General features: G+C 36.5%; 1 protein-coding gene across 2 annotated transcripts in view; it reads left to right on the top strand.

The window, feature by feature from the left end:
* Positions 1 to 18088, top strand: part of LOC126759057 (gastrin/cholecystokinin type B receptor-like) — a 103712-nt gene that overhangs the window by 64589 nt on the left and 21035 nt on the right. For both annotated transcript variants that reach the window (XM_050473638.1, XM_050473639.1), the window contains 2 exons: positions 12194 to 12391; positions 15612 to 16166. In XM_050473638.1, the coding sequence (XP_050329595.1) occupies positions 12194 to 12391; positions 15612 to 16166 (753 nt within the window). The remainder of the gene's footprint in view (positions 1 to 12193; positions 12392 to 15611; positions 16167 to 18088) is intronic.

The following is an 18088-nucleotide window of genomic DNA, read 5'->3' on the forward strand; positions in this document are numbered from 1 at the left end:
TATTTTCTTAACACCCTGATGACATGTACGAAATATGGGTGAAATCGGTTCACAACCACGCCTTCTTCCAATATAAAGCTATTTTGAATTCCATCTGATGCCTTTTCTGTATAATACGAGTATATATGTACATTAGGAACCAATGATGATAGCGGAATAAAACTTTACAAAAGTACGGTATTTGAAAAATATGTAAATGACGGATAATGAAATCTCGATTATTACTTTATCATGCGAGAGTATAAAATGTTCGCTGACACCCGAACTTAGCCCTTCCTTACTTGTTTTCAATTGTGGTTATAAAAAGTTGGTTACCATTCATCAATACCGCTCTCCATTGTTAGTAACCACATCAAACTGTCAATTAGGGTGAATGTAATTGTTGTTTATGAATCATTTGTGGATTTTCCTCGCATCAGAATTGACAGTTTTGTTTATTTATCGCACCATTCAGATGAAAGTGAGCCACATCGCAGATGATGATATTCTTAAAAAATCGTTATCGCTTTCAAGTTGTTTCAAGGCAAAAATACCAAATTCACGTCGTTTATGGTAGTCCAATGGCTTCAGTTCTAAAGTGAGAACAATTTTATATGGATGCAAGCCCAAATTCTTTCTCAAAATTCACCAGATTGTAGTTTAAGACAGTTCCAATTCTTGAGAACGTCTTGCAATCGACAAATTGCGGTCTCCAGCAACACTTTCCTGAATGGCAAATATTTTCATTACTTCGTGCGGTTCTTTCTCTTATTGGCATTTGAACTTCATGTTAAGAAAATCTATGCTCGAAATTTTCAACAATTTGATAAATAGCGAGCACAGATGGACGATTATTACGGCCATAAAATGGCGAAAGCCCACGAAAAGTTGCAATTGGAGAACGATTATTTAAAAATTGTTCTTTCGTATATCTTTCCATGATGAAATTGTTAACATTATTGAATATAATGAAAAAAAACCATCTCATGACATATTAAAAATGGCCGAAACGACACTTAGAACTCAAATCATCCCTTCTCACACACACACATTTCACTTGCATATCACCGCATTTCAAGTGTTTCTGCACGCGTAACTTCTTATAAATGATGGATGGTGGCAAGTGGTGCCTATCGGGGGCGATCACCGTTTCATTTTTATTAGCACACTTCCTTTGCATGAACTTCTTGGAAAAATACGCCGCCTACAGACACACACGCGTGTCAGACGCATGTAAAAATAAACCAGTCTGCCGCTAACCGCCTGCGGATAGTCGCTAAGAAGCATGCGATCACAATCAGTAAATTACGAGCACCCACTCGGCATGGCGGAAACGTGTCGGACATGAAAATAAACTGCTGCGTGCGAATACTAACGGTAACTAGCTTGCTGAAAGACATTCCGCTGAATATTAAATGATATTAGGCCATTCACGCAAGGCGTTACATTCACATAACTTACATAAATATGCTTGTGCATGTGTGTGTTTGTGTTGTTATCGTGGCATTTATCAGCAGGAAGAGATTTTCACTGCAATGCTGAGAAAATGAGAGACTCGCGGCTTTAAGATGACGAAACTGGTGATTTGTATGCATGAAAATGCGTGCTTGCAAGCGTAAACCTGTACGTAAATACATGCACACATACATACTTGCACGCATACTTGCATACATACATCCTTACACGCATATATACACACATACAGAGAGAAATACAGTGGTGCTGCGTATTTGGTCGCAATTTCTCACTTGGCGTGCGAAAAATAATTTAATCAACAAGTCTGCGCAATCACCATAAAGGTGTCAGCGCCTGTGTTGCCGCCGCTGCAGCGTACTTACAATTTTGTTTACCGTTATCCGCACTGAGGTACCTGAAGTAAGGCATACCACAGTGCTGCGGTTATTTATTTATAACTCGGTGTATAATCGAAGGTGCTCAAAGTTAATAATATATGTGCAAGCGTTTAAGTCGTATGAAAGTCTACGCCGAAAGCTCGTGCTTTACTCGCTTCCAACACGCTGACTACGAGCGCCGTGGCGTGGCACAAAGGCGCACCGACAACAGCTGCGTGACGCACGCAAGTCTGAAGCGTAAACTAAAATGTGCCATTATGCCGGTGAACACATACAAGTATGCATGTGTGTGTGTATGTGTTATATAAGAGAGGGCACAATGTTAATGTGTTGATAATCAGGGTTAAATAAGCGGTGGCTTGTGCTATAACAACGCTAATTCGATTTTCATAACAAAATGAAAACACATGAAAGCAATAATGCCCAAAACACAACGAAAACAAGAGAAATAAAAAAAAAAAAAAAAAAAAAAAAAAACAAAAACAACACAAAAACACAAACAACAAAGAAACACAGAAAACATGAGACTTGGTGGAATAAAGATTCAGCATCGAACAAATATACAAAGAGTGTTGTTTAAACGCACGTTTTCGTTGCTTAAATTCGTTGGCGCTTACTTGTAATTCAAGGACAGCTGATACGCACAGCAACAACAACAACAACATCAACAAGAACAACAACAAGAACAACAGCAATAACAAAGAATCAAAATCCAATTCAACCTGAACTTACCTCATAACCACGGTTAGACACTTGACGTCTGCCACCGCGTTTAGCCTTACATACTAATAGGGGAGGGGGGTACCCTGTCGCGTTGGTTTTCATAAAATCTAATCAAAATCGTTTTGCGTGATTTCAAAATCGCCAAATTCTTTGAAACAGCCGCTACTCGCTTTTAATTAAATTTTGCACTTGCGGTCGAAAATTAAATTCGCTTCATGTATTTACCTTGCAACATACTAGTAGTTATATGCTTATGTACAGCTGCAAGCGTATACATTATGGTGGGTAAAAAAAAAAATAATTATTTTTTATTTTTTTTTCATTGACACCACTATGGAAATGTCTGGAAATATGAGCTCTTACTTGTGGCGAGAAGATACTCCGACTAATAGTTTTCCATTTTTTGCTTGTTATCAAATACAAGAGAAAACGTTAACTTCGGCTGCACTGAAGCTAATATACCCTTCACAGGTGCATTCCTTTTAGTAACTATGTGTTCAGTTTATATGACAGCTATATGCTATAGTACGCCGATCTGAACAATTTTTTCGGAGATTACATTGTTGCCTTAGAAAATAATAAATACCAAATTTCGTGAGTATATCTTGTCAAATGCAAAAGTTTTTCATACAAGAACTTTTTTTCCGATCGTTCAGTTTGTATGGCAGCTATCTGCTATAGTTAACCGATCTGAACACTTTCTTCGGAAATTACATTATTATCTTAGAAAATAACATGTGCCAATTTTGGTGAAGATACATTGTCAAATGTGAAAGTTTTCCATACAAAAACTTGATCCCGATCTTTCAGTTTGTATGGCAGCTATATGTTATAGTGGTCCGATATCGGCAGTTCTGACAAATGAGCAGCTTCTTGAAGTGAAAATGATGTTTGCAAAATTTCAAAAGAAAAGAAGAAAAAAAAAATTTAAAAACTGAGGGACTAGTTCGTATATATACAGACAGACAGACGGACGGACAGACAGACATGGCTAAATCGACTCATCTACTATCATCAATAAAAAAATATATTTTAAATTTCAAAAGTCATTATTTGCATATATTGCAGGAAATTTATTGCTTTACTGCACTTTTTCCGTCTTTTGCGTGAAGCAGGTAAGCCCACAACTTTGAAGCAATGATATTGGAGAAAAAATTCCCGTTACATAAAAGAGGTTTTAATAATTTTTTTTCATCAAAACATTTCTTAAAAAGTTATACGCAGTTAAACTTATACAACAATTGTACCTCAGCATTCTTGTCTGCATGTTCTTGTCTTACAAATTCTGTGTTACTCATACGACGTGGTGTACTATATGTACATCGATGCGTTGAATGCAGTGAAATAAAAAGCTTTTATTTTTTTGAAGCGAAAACTGAAAAATCACGAGAGAATGTTAACTTCGGCTTAACCGAAGCTATAATACCCTTCACAGGTTCAAGTTTTCTAACAAGAACTTGCTTTTGACCGTTCAGTTTGTATGGCAGCTATATGCTATAGTGATTCAATCTGAATAATTTCTTCGGAGATTATATTGTGGCTTTGGAAAATAATCTGTACCGAATTTCGTGCAGATATTTTGTCAAATAAAATAGATTTTCATACAAGAACTTGATTTTGATCGTTCAGTTTGTATGGCAGCTATATGCTGTAGTAGTTCAATATCGGCGGTTCCGACAAAAGAGCAGCGTCTTGAAGAAAAAATGATGTGTGCAAATTTTCAGATCGATTTCTCAAAATCTCGAATATATACAGGCAGAAGGATGCATATGGCTAAGTAAACTCAGCTCGTCAAGTTGATCATTTATGTGTATATGGATAAATTTTATAGAATCTCTGACATTTCCTTCTCAGTGTTAAATTTTTCATTACAATTTAATTGAAATAGAAATGACGTACACTCTAATATGTACATATAAATGCACACATATTATGTAATTATCTTTAAAGGAAGACTTGTAGCTGGTTCGCCACAAGCTTAGCGGGCATTTAGCTGCAAAAAGTAGCAAAAGTGAACTGTTTTGGTTGTCACCACAAAAACTCATTATTAGGCTGAGAGTTGGCCAAGAATAAAGCTGTGCACAGGTACAGTTATGCATACAAACATACACGCTGCACATGGAACACACGTAATTACTAGTATGTAAGGCTGACATGTGCTCATTCGCTCTGTCTGGCAAGCGCACCCACTTGGGAGTAGCTAAACAACTTTAACACAACTTTGGCCCAGTACTGCTTTAATAAGAATTATCAACTGCTCGGTAAGAGACAAAAATCTTCTTATTTTGAAACAGAGATTTTGAAAACTTTGAGGTGATTTTTTTTGGTTTTTGTACCTAAATAAATTTTTTCGACCACAACTAATTGTTTGGTAGTCAAAGTCGAAAATCATTTGAGCTTCGACTTGCGAAGAAACGTTATGACACATGGAGTACTTTCTCGATAAATCAGTTTGGAGCTGATCCATAGCGCATCTGAAAAACCGTGCTCTTACAGAGTGGTCTTATCTCTCTTTGTCTCTCATACATTGACTAAGCATAGGTTATCTAATGTACATAGTGTGTTACAATTGTACAAAGGAGACTACATTTTACATTACATAAACTTCAGCAATTGTGCCTATCGATCTGCCCAAAATACATACCCATATCGTGCTATAAATGAACAAATCTAAGTACAGAGCTGTTGTAATAAGCCAAGCAAGCCAAAAGCACAGTGGTTTCTAAAAATAATACCTGCTTTGATACCTTTTCGACTGAAATTTGTACGCCTTTTCCTGCCAGCTTGCATCGCTTCTCTCTGCAGTGACTCGCCTTCTGCTATAATAAGCATTCCCGCTGGCACTTTTCATGCCCACTTTCATACATTGTACACTGTACACACGTGTAAGCTCATAAATATATATATTTTTTGGTTAACCGAAAATGCAAACAGTTACTTGTGCGAAAAATTGGTTTTCACAAAATTTCATACACACATGTGCAACGTTGCTCTCATGAGGAGGGTAACGAGCACATTTTACACACACAAGTTGTTGAAAAGTACAAAAGTTCTCGCAGAGTTTTCTTAATACTTTTCAATGTTTTTAAACACATGTGTATGTGTAAAACGGAAACTCACGAATACAACTGCTTTCAAATGTCAACAAAGTCTTTGTTTGGTATTGTTTTGAACGGCAGTCAGAAAGAAGCTTAGAAATAATTAAAAAATAAATAAAAATAATTTTCTTCTTTTGTGGTGATTATCTATTTACAATGTTATTTTATTTGAACACATTAAATAATTAATAAAGAAAAAAGTGGAAACACTATATACATATATGTATATAACCAAGACTTACTTTTTGTAAGTAATTTTTGTAATAACAAGTTATATTATAAAATAATTTTTTCATCAATATTTATTTTGTTGCCTTCAAAATAATCCCCAACAGAGCAAAACCTTTCATAAGCACTTTTCGGGATGACCTCCAGCTCCTTCAGCGAATTTTATTTCGTCTCTTCGATCGACCGAAAACGGGTTCCACGGAGTAACAATTTCAGTTTAGAAAATAAGAAAAAATCACACGGAGCCAAATGTGCTGAATACAGTGGTTGATCGATGGTATTCATTGCGTTTTGGGCTTTAAATTAGGTCACAATTGTGGATCGATGCGATGGAGCATTATCGCCTTGGAAAATACATGAATTATTTTTCCACAATTCCGTGGCAATTTACGACGGATGTTCTCACGCAAATGCCTCAAGACGATCCCTACTGACCGTCCTTCCAGAATAAATTCATGATTCACCAAACTACGAATATGGAAAAAAGAATAAGCATCATATCGATTTTTGATCTGCTTTGGCGTGGTTTTTTCGGTTTCGGCTCGTTTTTGTATCTTGTACTTTTTTAATATTTTCATCAGTTCGAAGGTCGTTCAGAACGAGGCATGCCTTCAACAATCTCTCCACTGTCTTTGAAAGCTTTTCTAACACCCATACAAATGCAGCCAAATTTGCATGCAATATTGAACATATGCCGGTCCCTTTAAGCATATTGTTGTATTAATCTCACAATGGGTCACATGACGATCTTTCCATATCAGTTTGCACACGGCATTAATAGTTTCTGGAAAAAAAAACTGGTTTTGGACGACCTTCACAAATTTCGTTTTGTAGTGATCTACGATCTCGATTGAATTCCCCATGCCATCAGTAAACACTGATCCTTAATAAAGCTTCATCGTCAAAATTAAATAGGGTTTAGCGATGCACTGTTGCTAAGTTAATCTACGTCTAAAGTTGTTAAAGTTATATCCCGAAATTGTTCGCAATTTATTTCCATTTTTTGGCTGAGATGAATATTTTAAGTTACTGTTAACAATATAAACAACGCTGATATGCTAAAAACTTCTGAGTGATTTTAATATCAAAAATGTAAAATTTTACGATAAAGTTGGGAGTTGCCAGATTGTAATCCTAGAGTTACTAAAGAAATCCCGAAATATCAAAGACAATACAATGATCATTTTATGAACATTATTTTGTAAAGATAATGTTTAATGATGAGTCGACGTTGCGAGTTTTCGAGAGAAAAGTTCTGCGAAAGATTTATGGTCCTTTGCGCGTTAGCCACGGCGAATACCGCATTCCATGGAACGATGAGCTGTACGAGATATACGACGACATCGACATCGACATAGTTCAGCGAATTAAAAGACAGCGGCTACGCTGGCTAGGTCATGTTGTACGGATGGACGAAAACACTCCAGCTCTGAAAATATTCGACGCAGTACCCGCCGGGGGAAGCAGAGGAAGAGGAAGACCTCCACTCCGTTGGAAGGACCAAGTGGAGAAGGACCTGGCTTCGCTTGGAATATCCAATTGGCGCCACGTAGCGAAAAGAAGAAACGACTGGCGTGCTGTTGTTAACTAGGCTATAATCGCTTAAGCGGTTTCTACGCCAATTAAGAAGAAGAAGAATGTTTTCTTTTTGGCTTCAGCTAAGATGAAGCGCATTATCACTGCATCAGCAGAGAACTTTTTATAGTAGTAATCGGGAAAAACTCCTTCGTCCAAGTCTTTAAGAATGGTATCTCAAAGACCTGTGTAAAATTTCGGTTGATCGGTTGAGTAGTTCTCGAGAAATCTTGCCAACTAACTTCAAAAACACAGTTTCGATAAAAAACGCGTTTTAAAGACGGCGCACTTAGCCTAGCTAACCTGGAGCGCACAAGTTCTCAAGGCTGTATATCCCAAACTATTGCTCGGATCAACTTGAAAATTTCGGGCAATATTCTAGAGGTGTTGTAAAATTTAATAAGACATTAAAAAAACGATTTTTGAAACCCGTAAATCTATGTATGTCCTTATGGACTAACATGCTGCATAGTTCGATTTGCGCCAGCTTTTCTTGACAAATATATATATTTCTTTATTCTTTTTAATAAACGTATTTTTTTCTGAAAATTATTTATGTCAATTTTAATTTTACTATTTTAAAATTTTCTTAAGGTCCTCTCGTAACTCAGTTATTCATATATAAGGATCTTATGAACCTGTCTGTGTGGCAGTTATTGAATTAATTTTATGCTGACAAAAGTCTAGTAAATTCAGATTCTACAGGTCTGTATGTAAGTAATGAAAACGGTTGAACAGTGAGAACGACGTTTGCTCTCACTCTCCAAAGTACTTTAAATTATGTTCTCGACAGTAGTTTAAGCTCATATTATATGAGCTTTTCAATGCACAAAATAAAAGTGGTCAGGAACACAGGATTGGGAGGCGATACATCCCGACTTCGACTGTTTGGCATGACAGCTGATTGGATATGGAAAAATGTTTTCGATTTTTTTTAATTTAATAGTGATTAGATTATAACTTGATTCACAAAAGTTCAAATGAAAAGTCCCCGACCAACCATAAAAAAGTATTTTTTTTTTTGCAAAATTCGTTCTCTTTATTCAACATAGTTCCCTTCAAGTGTGATGCACTGATTATAGCGACCCTTCAACTTTGCGATATCAGTTTTTTAGTACAACTTGTCCTTGGCTTCAAAATTTGTTCTCAGCGGGCAATCGTTTGAGATCGAAGGGCAGGAAATAGCCCCAGCGACTATTCTGACAGATTTGGAGAATACAGTGAATGTGGAAATGTGGATTCGAAGCACAATAGTCCCACTATTTAATTAGAAACTGCAAATAACTAAATTTTTTATCATGAAATATTTTATAAATTTTCAAGAAATTGATTCATAAAAAAATGAAGCTAAATCTATCAAAGAAAACTAGATTGTCTCAATGGCTGGTGATTTGAAGTGACAACCCATACAAAATAATAGTTAATAACTTTCATGCAAATTTTCATTTTAAACAAAATTATTAAATTTCAAGTGCAAAATCTCGTTATTATTGCGTAGAAGTACTAGAATAATTTCAAAACATATACCACATTCTCTTATTCATATCATCGTACTTAATAACCCGAGACAAGTGTCATACGCAGCAAACATTTGTAAAGCATTTATTACTCTAAACAACTACTACATATATGTATATATACACATGTACTATATATGTATGTATTGTGCTGCATACGGGGAGTTGCTGTATCCAGTCTGAGCTGCATGGCTTAACAGTGCATCTAAGCATTTCGATATTTATATAGGTATACATAACCATTTCTATGCAAATGGAGAATTTTGAGTGGAAAATTGTTATGCTGGTGAATGTGGCATTTGCTGGCTGTGCGTTATTGCAAAACTAAAATGCAGTGAATGCTATAGTGGCAGTGTCAGCAAAATAATTTACTCTTGCATGTGTTAGGGGAAATTTGAGAGGGTTCAGTTATCATATACTGTATATATATAAGGTAAAATACATATGTTTTAAAATACAGGTATACATGTACTTAAATATAGAGAATTATTAAAAATTATTTTAGAATTAAAACTCGTACTCATTTTCTTGCCCTTCTACCCACAAAAGGTTCCAAAATTGTGCTGAAATACAAGCATTACACTTTACTTCAATTTGAAATACTTATTGGAGCATATTTCATAGCCTAGTTCTCGGTTATTTGACCCATAAGAATCTATTAAACCCCTCTTCAGAACCATTGCTATAGACTCCTCCGCCAGCACTCCTGTTACAGTTCGTTGTTCGACGTGGCGATTACAGCAAAACGCAATCATGTGTAGGCACCTACATATGTATATAGCTGTAATCATATGCTCGCATATGCGACTATAACGTCATATAATCAAGTGCTAGGCAATCGTGTTAATTTAGTGGAAAATTCCTAATAATTTTGCCAGCTGAATGTGTGCAAACAACTTCGGGTGTTGTTGAGCGAGTTCTGTGTTAATATTTGATGCCACACTTGAGTCGGTGTAAATTAGTTTAGGCTGTTAATTTTAAGTGGTTTATTTGGCTTTAATTATTTAAGCACATTTGGAATTTGAATTCATAGGCGTAGGAGTACACACAAATAATATTTGAGCAAATAGTTACATAAGCAACTTAACTCAGGCTTAGAAGCAAAAGTAGCAAATTAGCTCTGAAATGCAATAAATTTATGTTCAATAGTAAATTTGAGCCTATTAATCGGAATTAATTTTAATACATAAAGTACGTGAAAGTAATATTCTAATAAATTAGAACTAGAAACATTTGTATTTTCGTTGGTTAAGTAATTATTTCTCTATATGTCTACTATAATGGCAAATACCTGGAAATTACAATACTATTTTGGCTTTAAATTCATTGCATGCGATTTTGAGGAAATTTAAGTTTTATTCTTTATAGTGAAGAAAATGAAACTTTATAGAGCAGGTCACCATGTGTTCATTATTTTATAAAGATTTTAAAATCTGTTAAAAAAAATTTTTACATCAGACTATAAATGTATGTTAAGGAGTCTGTCTCTGGTTTCACTTTAAAGTTTTTGTTTTTATTCAAGAGGTTTAGTCAATATAGAGTACTCAAAAAAGGTCTACGTTAGGTTAAGTTAGATCGTAAGAGTGATCCAAAATGGATGGATCTCTTTTGAAAAATTATTTGTCCCCAAAAGCTTCTAAAAGTGCATTACCTAATAGATTGACGAAGAGTTTTGCTTATTTAGTTAGTTACTTAAGTCTATGAACAAAAATTCTTACAGACTATGACTTAAATGAGATTAGGAATACAGAAAACGGACGAGCAAAATTATGACTAACTATGACTAATTATGACTGACTATCAACTAGTTCGCAGCGGGCCCAACTTGATGCCAGAAAGCCATACTGAAGTAAAAACGAAACGGCATTAAAAAAATGGGGACACACCTAAGTTAAAATTTACATTCTTAAGATTATTAACATTAGTATCCTTTTTAATTAGTTTATAACATAATAGATGTTATCCATTAACATTAGCATGTTTAAGGTCCAAAGATATAATAACTTCCTTAGTGATAGAGATCTTAAAGGCAGGCAAATGAGTCCATTTTTTGGATATGATAACATCGAAGTCACAATTGGTATTAAGACCGACAACGGTTGAAGCAGATGGAGATTTTTTTGTTCCTAGTGATCACTGTTGATTTCAAAGTATCATTAGAGATGAAGTCGAAGAGTTCGGATTAACATAATCACCAAAGGTATCATCAGAGGCAGCAGATTGCGCAACAATAACATCGATATTAATGCGATCTGTGTGAGCGTTGACATTAATAACAACTGCCTTGGCGTATGTGTTGGCAAATTTAACAGGATCTGGGGAATACGGTGGTTGCAGAATTAATTCGGGACCCTATTCCAAATATTAGTAGTCGACAAAGTCTTTTCATATTTTCTCAATAGAGATGGAATAATGTCTCTAGCGGAAAAATGGCAAAAAGTGGTCGACCAAAATGTTAGACAATTTGCAATACGAAAAGACTTTTTCGACTACCAATATTTAATTAAAAATTGCAAAAAAGACATTGTTTTATAATTAAATATTTTTCAAATTTTCAAAAAATTAATTCATGAAAAAATAAAGCTAAACACTGAACAAATATTTTGTCAGGTTTAATTGCACCGAAATCGCTTTCAAAGGTTGTGCACTGGACTTGAGACCCGCCACAGCTACACTTGGAAACTCAAATTGGCGTCAAACAGCGTAAAGGAAGAACGACAGGCATGCTGTTGTAAACTCGGCTATAACCGCGTAAGCGTGTCTACGCCAATAAAGAAGAAGAAGATTCTACCAAAAGCTACTGAGCAAGCCATAATTAGTGGAAATGGACCTAATCCGCTAATAAGTAGCAAAACCAAAATCTAAAACAACAAGCCAAAAATGAAACCATAAAAGCCATCCACGCTTTATACCAGATAATGACGCTTATCTTTATTAATCGTTTATTAACACAAACGCGCCGCTGCAGTCCTTTTGCGAAATAATAAACCTCTTCACACGCACACGTATATATATATACACATACATACATATTTATATTTATATAGACGTAAAAGAGCATGCTAACAGTCTGCTCAAATACAAACAGCGCTTATCATGATTGCCTTCTATATTTATGTTTATAACAGCCTTTAAATATGTCTCTAATTAAATTCAAAATCATTACTTCATTAATTCACACATTTCATAAAAGATTTTATGTTTCTCTCTTTATTTTTAGCGATTTCCGTGGCTGTCTCCTCGTGGACGCTCGTCGCCATATCCTGCGAACGCTATTATGCCATCTGTCATCCGCTTAGATCGCGCGCATGGCAAACGCTCAATCATGCCTATCGCATTATCGGCTCCATTTGGGTATGCAGCCTTATTTGCATGACGCCCATAGCGATATTTAGCCAATTGATGCCGACCAGCCAGGGTATGTAAATGCTTATTACATAATTCTAAATTTATATATATAGCGAAGGAGTAAGTACGAAGAACACTGAGGGCGAGAATATAAAGAAGAGTGGCAGTGAAAAGAGCTGTGCGCGTAAACAATGTTATTTTCCTACAAAAACGCGTGCTCAAATGCTTGCTGTTTGTGCGCGCCCACCATGGCGTATGAGTAACTTCTTGTTATTATACCATATTTTATGTAGGGAGATGAGAAGTCGCGCTGCCGTCGGCTTTTAAATGCGATTTTATGATTTTACACGTATTTTGCCATTTCATAATATCGCTATTTAAGTGACTAAAGAAAATTTAGCGATAAAAATGCCAAGCGACTGAGCCGGCTGTTTGCGAACAATGGCGGCTTGCCCTGCTTCCATACCCCACTGTTGGATATCAAGCACATATCAAGCATTTGTTATGCTTACATTGCTGACGCACATCTTAAATGCCAATAGAGCGCAAATAACACAATAATAAAGCAGAATAACTTTGATATTCGAAGTATTTTGTCGTCAATTTATTTATGCGTTGCGTTTACTCAAATTTATTTTCACTCGCTGAATATCTTATGGATTTTGATATTCAGGAGTGAATGTTATAGCTTCAGTAGGGTATATACAGTTTGCCATGAAGCTTATAACACTCAGCAGGAAATTTCGGATCCCAAATAAAGTGTATATATAGGGTTGTCGAAAAAGTCTTTTCGTATTTTGTGAATAGATGTCGTTGCAGTCGTATATCTCCAGTGCTACCAATCAAATACCACATAGTGTTGGAAAGGTGAGATTTTAAGCTTAATTTAAACATAAAAAGAATTAAATTCTGGGGAAGTTGAAACAAGTTACAACTGTTCAAAAATGAGTGAAAATAATGAAGAAATTCGCTATATTTTGAAATTTTTGTATAAAAAAGGGAAGAATGTCAAGCAAGCCACAAATGAAAACTGTGAAATTTACGGAGACGAAGGTGTAACAGATTGTGTTGCATAACAATGATTCGTTCACTTTTGTTCTTTAAAATTTCGATGTGAAAGATGCTTCTCGCTCTGGTCGACCTATCGCTAAAAAAGTCGATGAAATTAGGAAAAATATTGAACAGGACCGTCACATAAGCCATGACGTCGCTAAGGAACTTAACATTCTTCATCAAACAGTTTAGAACCTTTTAAAAAAGGCTGGCTGCAAAAAGAAGCTCGATGTTTGGGTACCACACGAATTGTCTGTGAAAACTTTAATGGGATTATTTGCTAAAACGAAATGAAATCGAACGAGACGAAAAGTGGATTAAACACGATAATAATGTGCGAAAAAGATTATGGTCAAGAGGAAGAAAAGCGTGGTGAAGCTCAACAAATGGTCGCAAAGCCAGGATTGACGCCTTGAAATGTTATGCTGAGTGTTTGGTGGGATTGGAAAGGAATCATCCATTATGAGCTGCTCCAGCCTAGTCGAACTATTGATTGCACATTTTACTCTCAACAACTGATGAGATTGAAGTAAGCAATCGAAAAAAAAACAGTCAGAACTGATCAAAAGAAAGGGCTTCGTCTTCCATCAGGACAACGCTAGACGGCACACATTTTTGATGACGCGGCAAACACTGGGAGAGCTTGGCTGAGAAGTTTTGATGCATCCACCATATAGCCCTGACCTTGCACCATCGGACTATCAGTTGTTTCGGTCAATGCATAACTACCTTAATGGAGTAAAGTTGACTTCAAGAAAAGCCTGTGAAAATTACTTGCCGCCGGAAAAACCACAAATACTTTATACTAATGGAATAATATTTTTAGCGAAAAATTACCAAAAGTGTTCGACCAAAATGGTACATATTTGGTTCATTAAAGTTCATTCTAAATAAAAAAAAATAAGTTGAAATTTGATTAGAACACGAAAAGACTTTTTCGACTACCCAATATACTACTATATAAATGAACAGCGTGACGAACTGAGTCGACTTAGTCGAGTTCGTCTGTCTGTATATACGCGAATTAACTCTTCAGCTTTTGAGATATCGATCTGAAATTTTGCACATGTTCTTTTCTAGTCAATAAGCTGCTTATTTGTCAGAAACGCCGATATCGGAACTCTATAGCATATAGCTGCCATACAAACTGAACGATCAAAATCATGTCTTTGTGAGAAAAACGTTTTTGTTTTACAAGATATCTTCCCGAAATTTGATATGGATTATTTTCTTCAGCTGAGGTACAATATCCGAAGAAATTGATTAGATCGAATCATTATAGCATATAGCTGCCATACAAAGTGACCCTTCAAAAACATGTTCAAGTATGGAAAACTTATTTGTTTGACAAGACATCTTTACGAAATTTGGCATAAATTTATATTCAAAGCAACTCTACAATTTACAAACATATTTTTGAGATCGGACTACTATAACAAATAGCTGCCATACAAACTGTACCATCATCCCTCTGCGGGTAGGGGGGACCCCCTTTGGGTTCGGGGGGGAAACCGAATATACCCGTCGTAAGGCATGTCTGTTGTAGGAGACAACTAAAATCCTGGCCACCAGTCCAGAACTGTATGGAAGCTCAACTGGTAGTAGCTTAGGCTACGAGGTCTGACCGGAGACTTAATTCTGGTACCAGGGGAGCAGGAGCCCTTGGAGGTAACTTCAACCTGCTCATGCGGACTGGCCCCTCGGGGAGTATCGTGGTGGTTGTGGTTAAAATCCAAATCGCGGGAAGAACTGACAAAGCACGGCAGAGGTTTTAGACGGGCCTCGAACCCGAACAAGGTGGTTAGTGTGTCCATTCCACACTTGGTACTGAAAATGCTTAGCATTCTCAGGGCGCTGATCAACGCATTAATTTGATCCGCTGTGCTTTTGAGCGCCGTGGAGTAAGGCTGTCATCAGCAGGTACCCACGTTGAACACACCAGATGTTGTACCATCAAAATCAGGTTCTTGTATGGAAAACATTTTTATTTGACAAGATATTTTCACGATACTTGTTATAGATGATTGACCAAAACAACCCTACAATATCCAAAAATATGTTTTTAAATCAGGTCACTTTATCATATAGCTGCCATACAAACTGACCAATCACATTCAAGATCTTTTTATGCCCCTCTAAACCATAAGAAATGCCCCTGTGATGGGTATATAACTTTAGTGCAGCCGAAGCTAACATTTTTTCTGTATTTCTACTTTTTGTTATTGTAATACTTGCAGGTCTACGTAAATGCCGCGAACAATGGCCCGCCGACAGCGTGGCTTACGAGCGCTCCTACAACATCTTCTTGGACCTGATTTTATTGGTGTTGCCACTGCTGATACTCAGTTTCGCCTATATGCTAATAACACGCACCCTCTATGTGGGCATGCAGAATGAACGTGCCATGATTTTTGGCAGTGTCGCACCGATTGTGGCAGGTGGCAGCGGTGCCGGTGGCGGCCTGTGTGGCATTAGCGGCGGCGGCAGCGGCAGTGGTGGCAAATTGTGCAGTGAGCTAGAAACTTTAACTACCGCGTTGGTACCAAATCCTGCCGCAACGTTGACTACACAGGCAACAACAGCCAAGAAGCCGACGAGTCGATTTCAATTCAATGTATCGTTTCGCGTGCGTGGGCGCAGCTCTTGTAGCGGCAGTGTTGATGATTTGGGTGAACAGCAACAGCAGCAACACAATGCCATGAAAAAATCGAAATCACAGTGCCGTCAATTACAACAACAATCAATGCAGGAACAACAAAAACAATACAGCGAAGCGAACCAACCATGCTACGGTAAGTAATATACACACACACACAGCAACACATTTACATTCGTCCACGTTTGTAGATAAATAAATGCATATGTATACGCATGTATGCGCATATATATTTGTGTGTGTGTGTGTGTGTTTGTGCTCTTAAACACACCTGATTGCATTTGATTTGGGTTTTGGGGCTTTTATTTAATTGTACGTTACGCATACGCAGTGGTGGCTGAGTGACACAGCTGTGGTGTGGCATATATGGTGTTGCTACGCTGGTGTGGGGGAAGCAGGCAAATAAAACAAGCGTAGGCAGCGCGATAGCACTCCAGTGTGCCATTGCCGGAAGCTGTGAAAATCCTTGTAATTTGTGGTGGAAAATTTAAGCAGCCAAATATTTAAGCCAACGCTTCGAGCGCGGCGTGTGCTTGAAAGCATGTTGTTGGCGGAAGCAGGAGTTTTTTATTTTCCGATTTTTTCTTGTTTTTTTTTTTTTGTTATTATTTTGCACATTGCTATGGATATAGCATGCGTGCTAAATGATGATGTGCACTATTCCCAAACCAGTTCACGTAGGAGTTTTAGTTACCGTATTTTAAACAGTGCTTTTATGTAAGCTGTATGTAGATTTGGCAGCAATTTGCGGCATTCACAGTTTTTTTTAACGATTTGACATTTTTTGTAATTTTTTGTGTTTGAAAAAGGTTTTAAATAACATCAAAAAAGTTCAAAAAAAAAATTTAATTAAAAAAAAAATATTTAATAAATAATTAAGGTTTAATATTTTTTATAAAATGTTTAATAAAAAATTAAAATTAAATATTTTTATAAAATATTAATTTTAAATATTTATTTTAAAATTTTTTTTAGTAGTACAAGGTGCGTTCCAAAGTAAACAGGACAAACAGGAATCAAGGGCCCCCTGGTGGCGCCACCTATATGTCGACTAGTGCTTAGAATCTGCTATCTTTATCGATTGTCCAGTGAGAATGATATTTCATTGATTAGAAGTGAAGTTATTGCGTTTTAAGTGTCAGTATGTTTGTGTTATTGGTGCGAAAATGAGCTTCGACCAAAGAGCCAACATTAAATTGTGTTTTAAAATTGGTAAAACTTTTACCGAAACGTTTCAATTGATGAAACAAGTTTATGGCGATGATTGCCTATCCCGTAGCAGAGTGCACGAGTGGTTTCAACGTTTTCAAAGTAGTCGTGAGGTCGCAAATGGCTATCAACATGTAGGCCAATCAAAATCCGTGATCACCGGAAATTCCATCGAAACTGTGCGTGAATTCATCAAAAATCAGCCGAAATCATCATTGCAATTCATGGAAATGGAATTGAACATCTCCAAAACATCGATTTATCGCATTTTGACCGTACAATTGGGGCTTACGAAAGGTGTGTGCACGGTTTGTTCCGCACAAATTGACTGACGGCCAAAAATTGCTCAGATTCCAACATTCGAAGGACGATTATTTGATCGAAAATCATATTTTAACCATTAACTACTCCCCATATTCACATGATATGGCACCGTGCGACTTCTTCCTTTTCGGAAAAATGCATTTGCCCATGAAAGGTAAGCTTTATGCAGACGTAGAGGCCATTCAAAAGGCTTGCCATACCGGCCAACGAGCTAAAACACTCGTTCGACATGCTTTTGCACCATGCAAAAAGCTGTAATGAAACAGAAGGAGACTATTTTGAATAAAATAAATTGATTTTGCCGAAAAACCCATTTTTTTCTGTTTTTTTTAAGTCTTATTTACTTTGGAACGCACCTTTAAATATTTTTCTCACTGCTTTATTAAATTTAATTTTTATTGAAATTCTTCAAAATCTGCTTGACTAACTCCCTAACCAAACAGTTTCATGTATGTACTTTACGTGTATGCCTAAATGCCACAATAATGCGAAAATTAAGAAGAAATATCAATAGGCCACTGCTAT

The sequence above is a fragment of the Bactrocera neohumeralis genome, chromosome 5, assembly GCF_024586455.1.
Source record: "Bactrocera neohumeralis isolate Rockhampton chromosome 5, APGP_CSIRO_Bneo_wtdbg2-racon-allhic-juicebox.fasta_v2, whole genome shotgun sequence".
NCBI lineage: Eukaryota > Metazoa > Arthropoda > Insecta > Diptera > Tephritidae > Bactrocera > Bactrocera neohumeralis.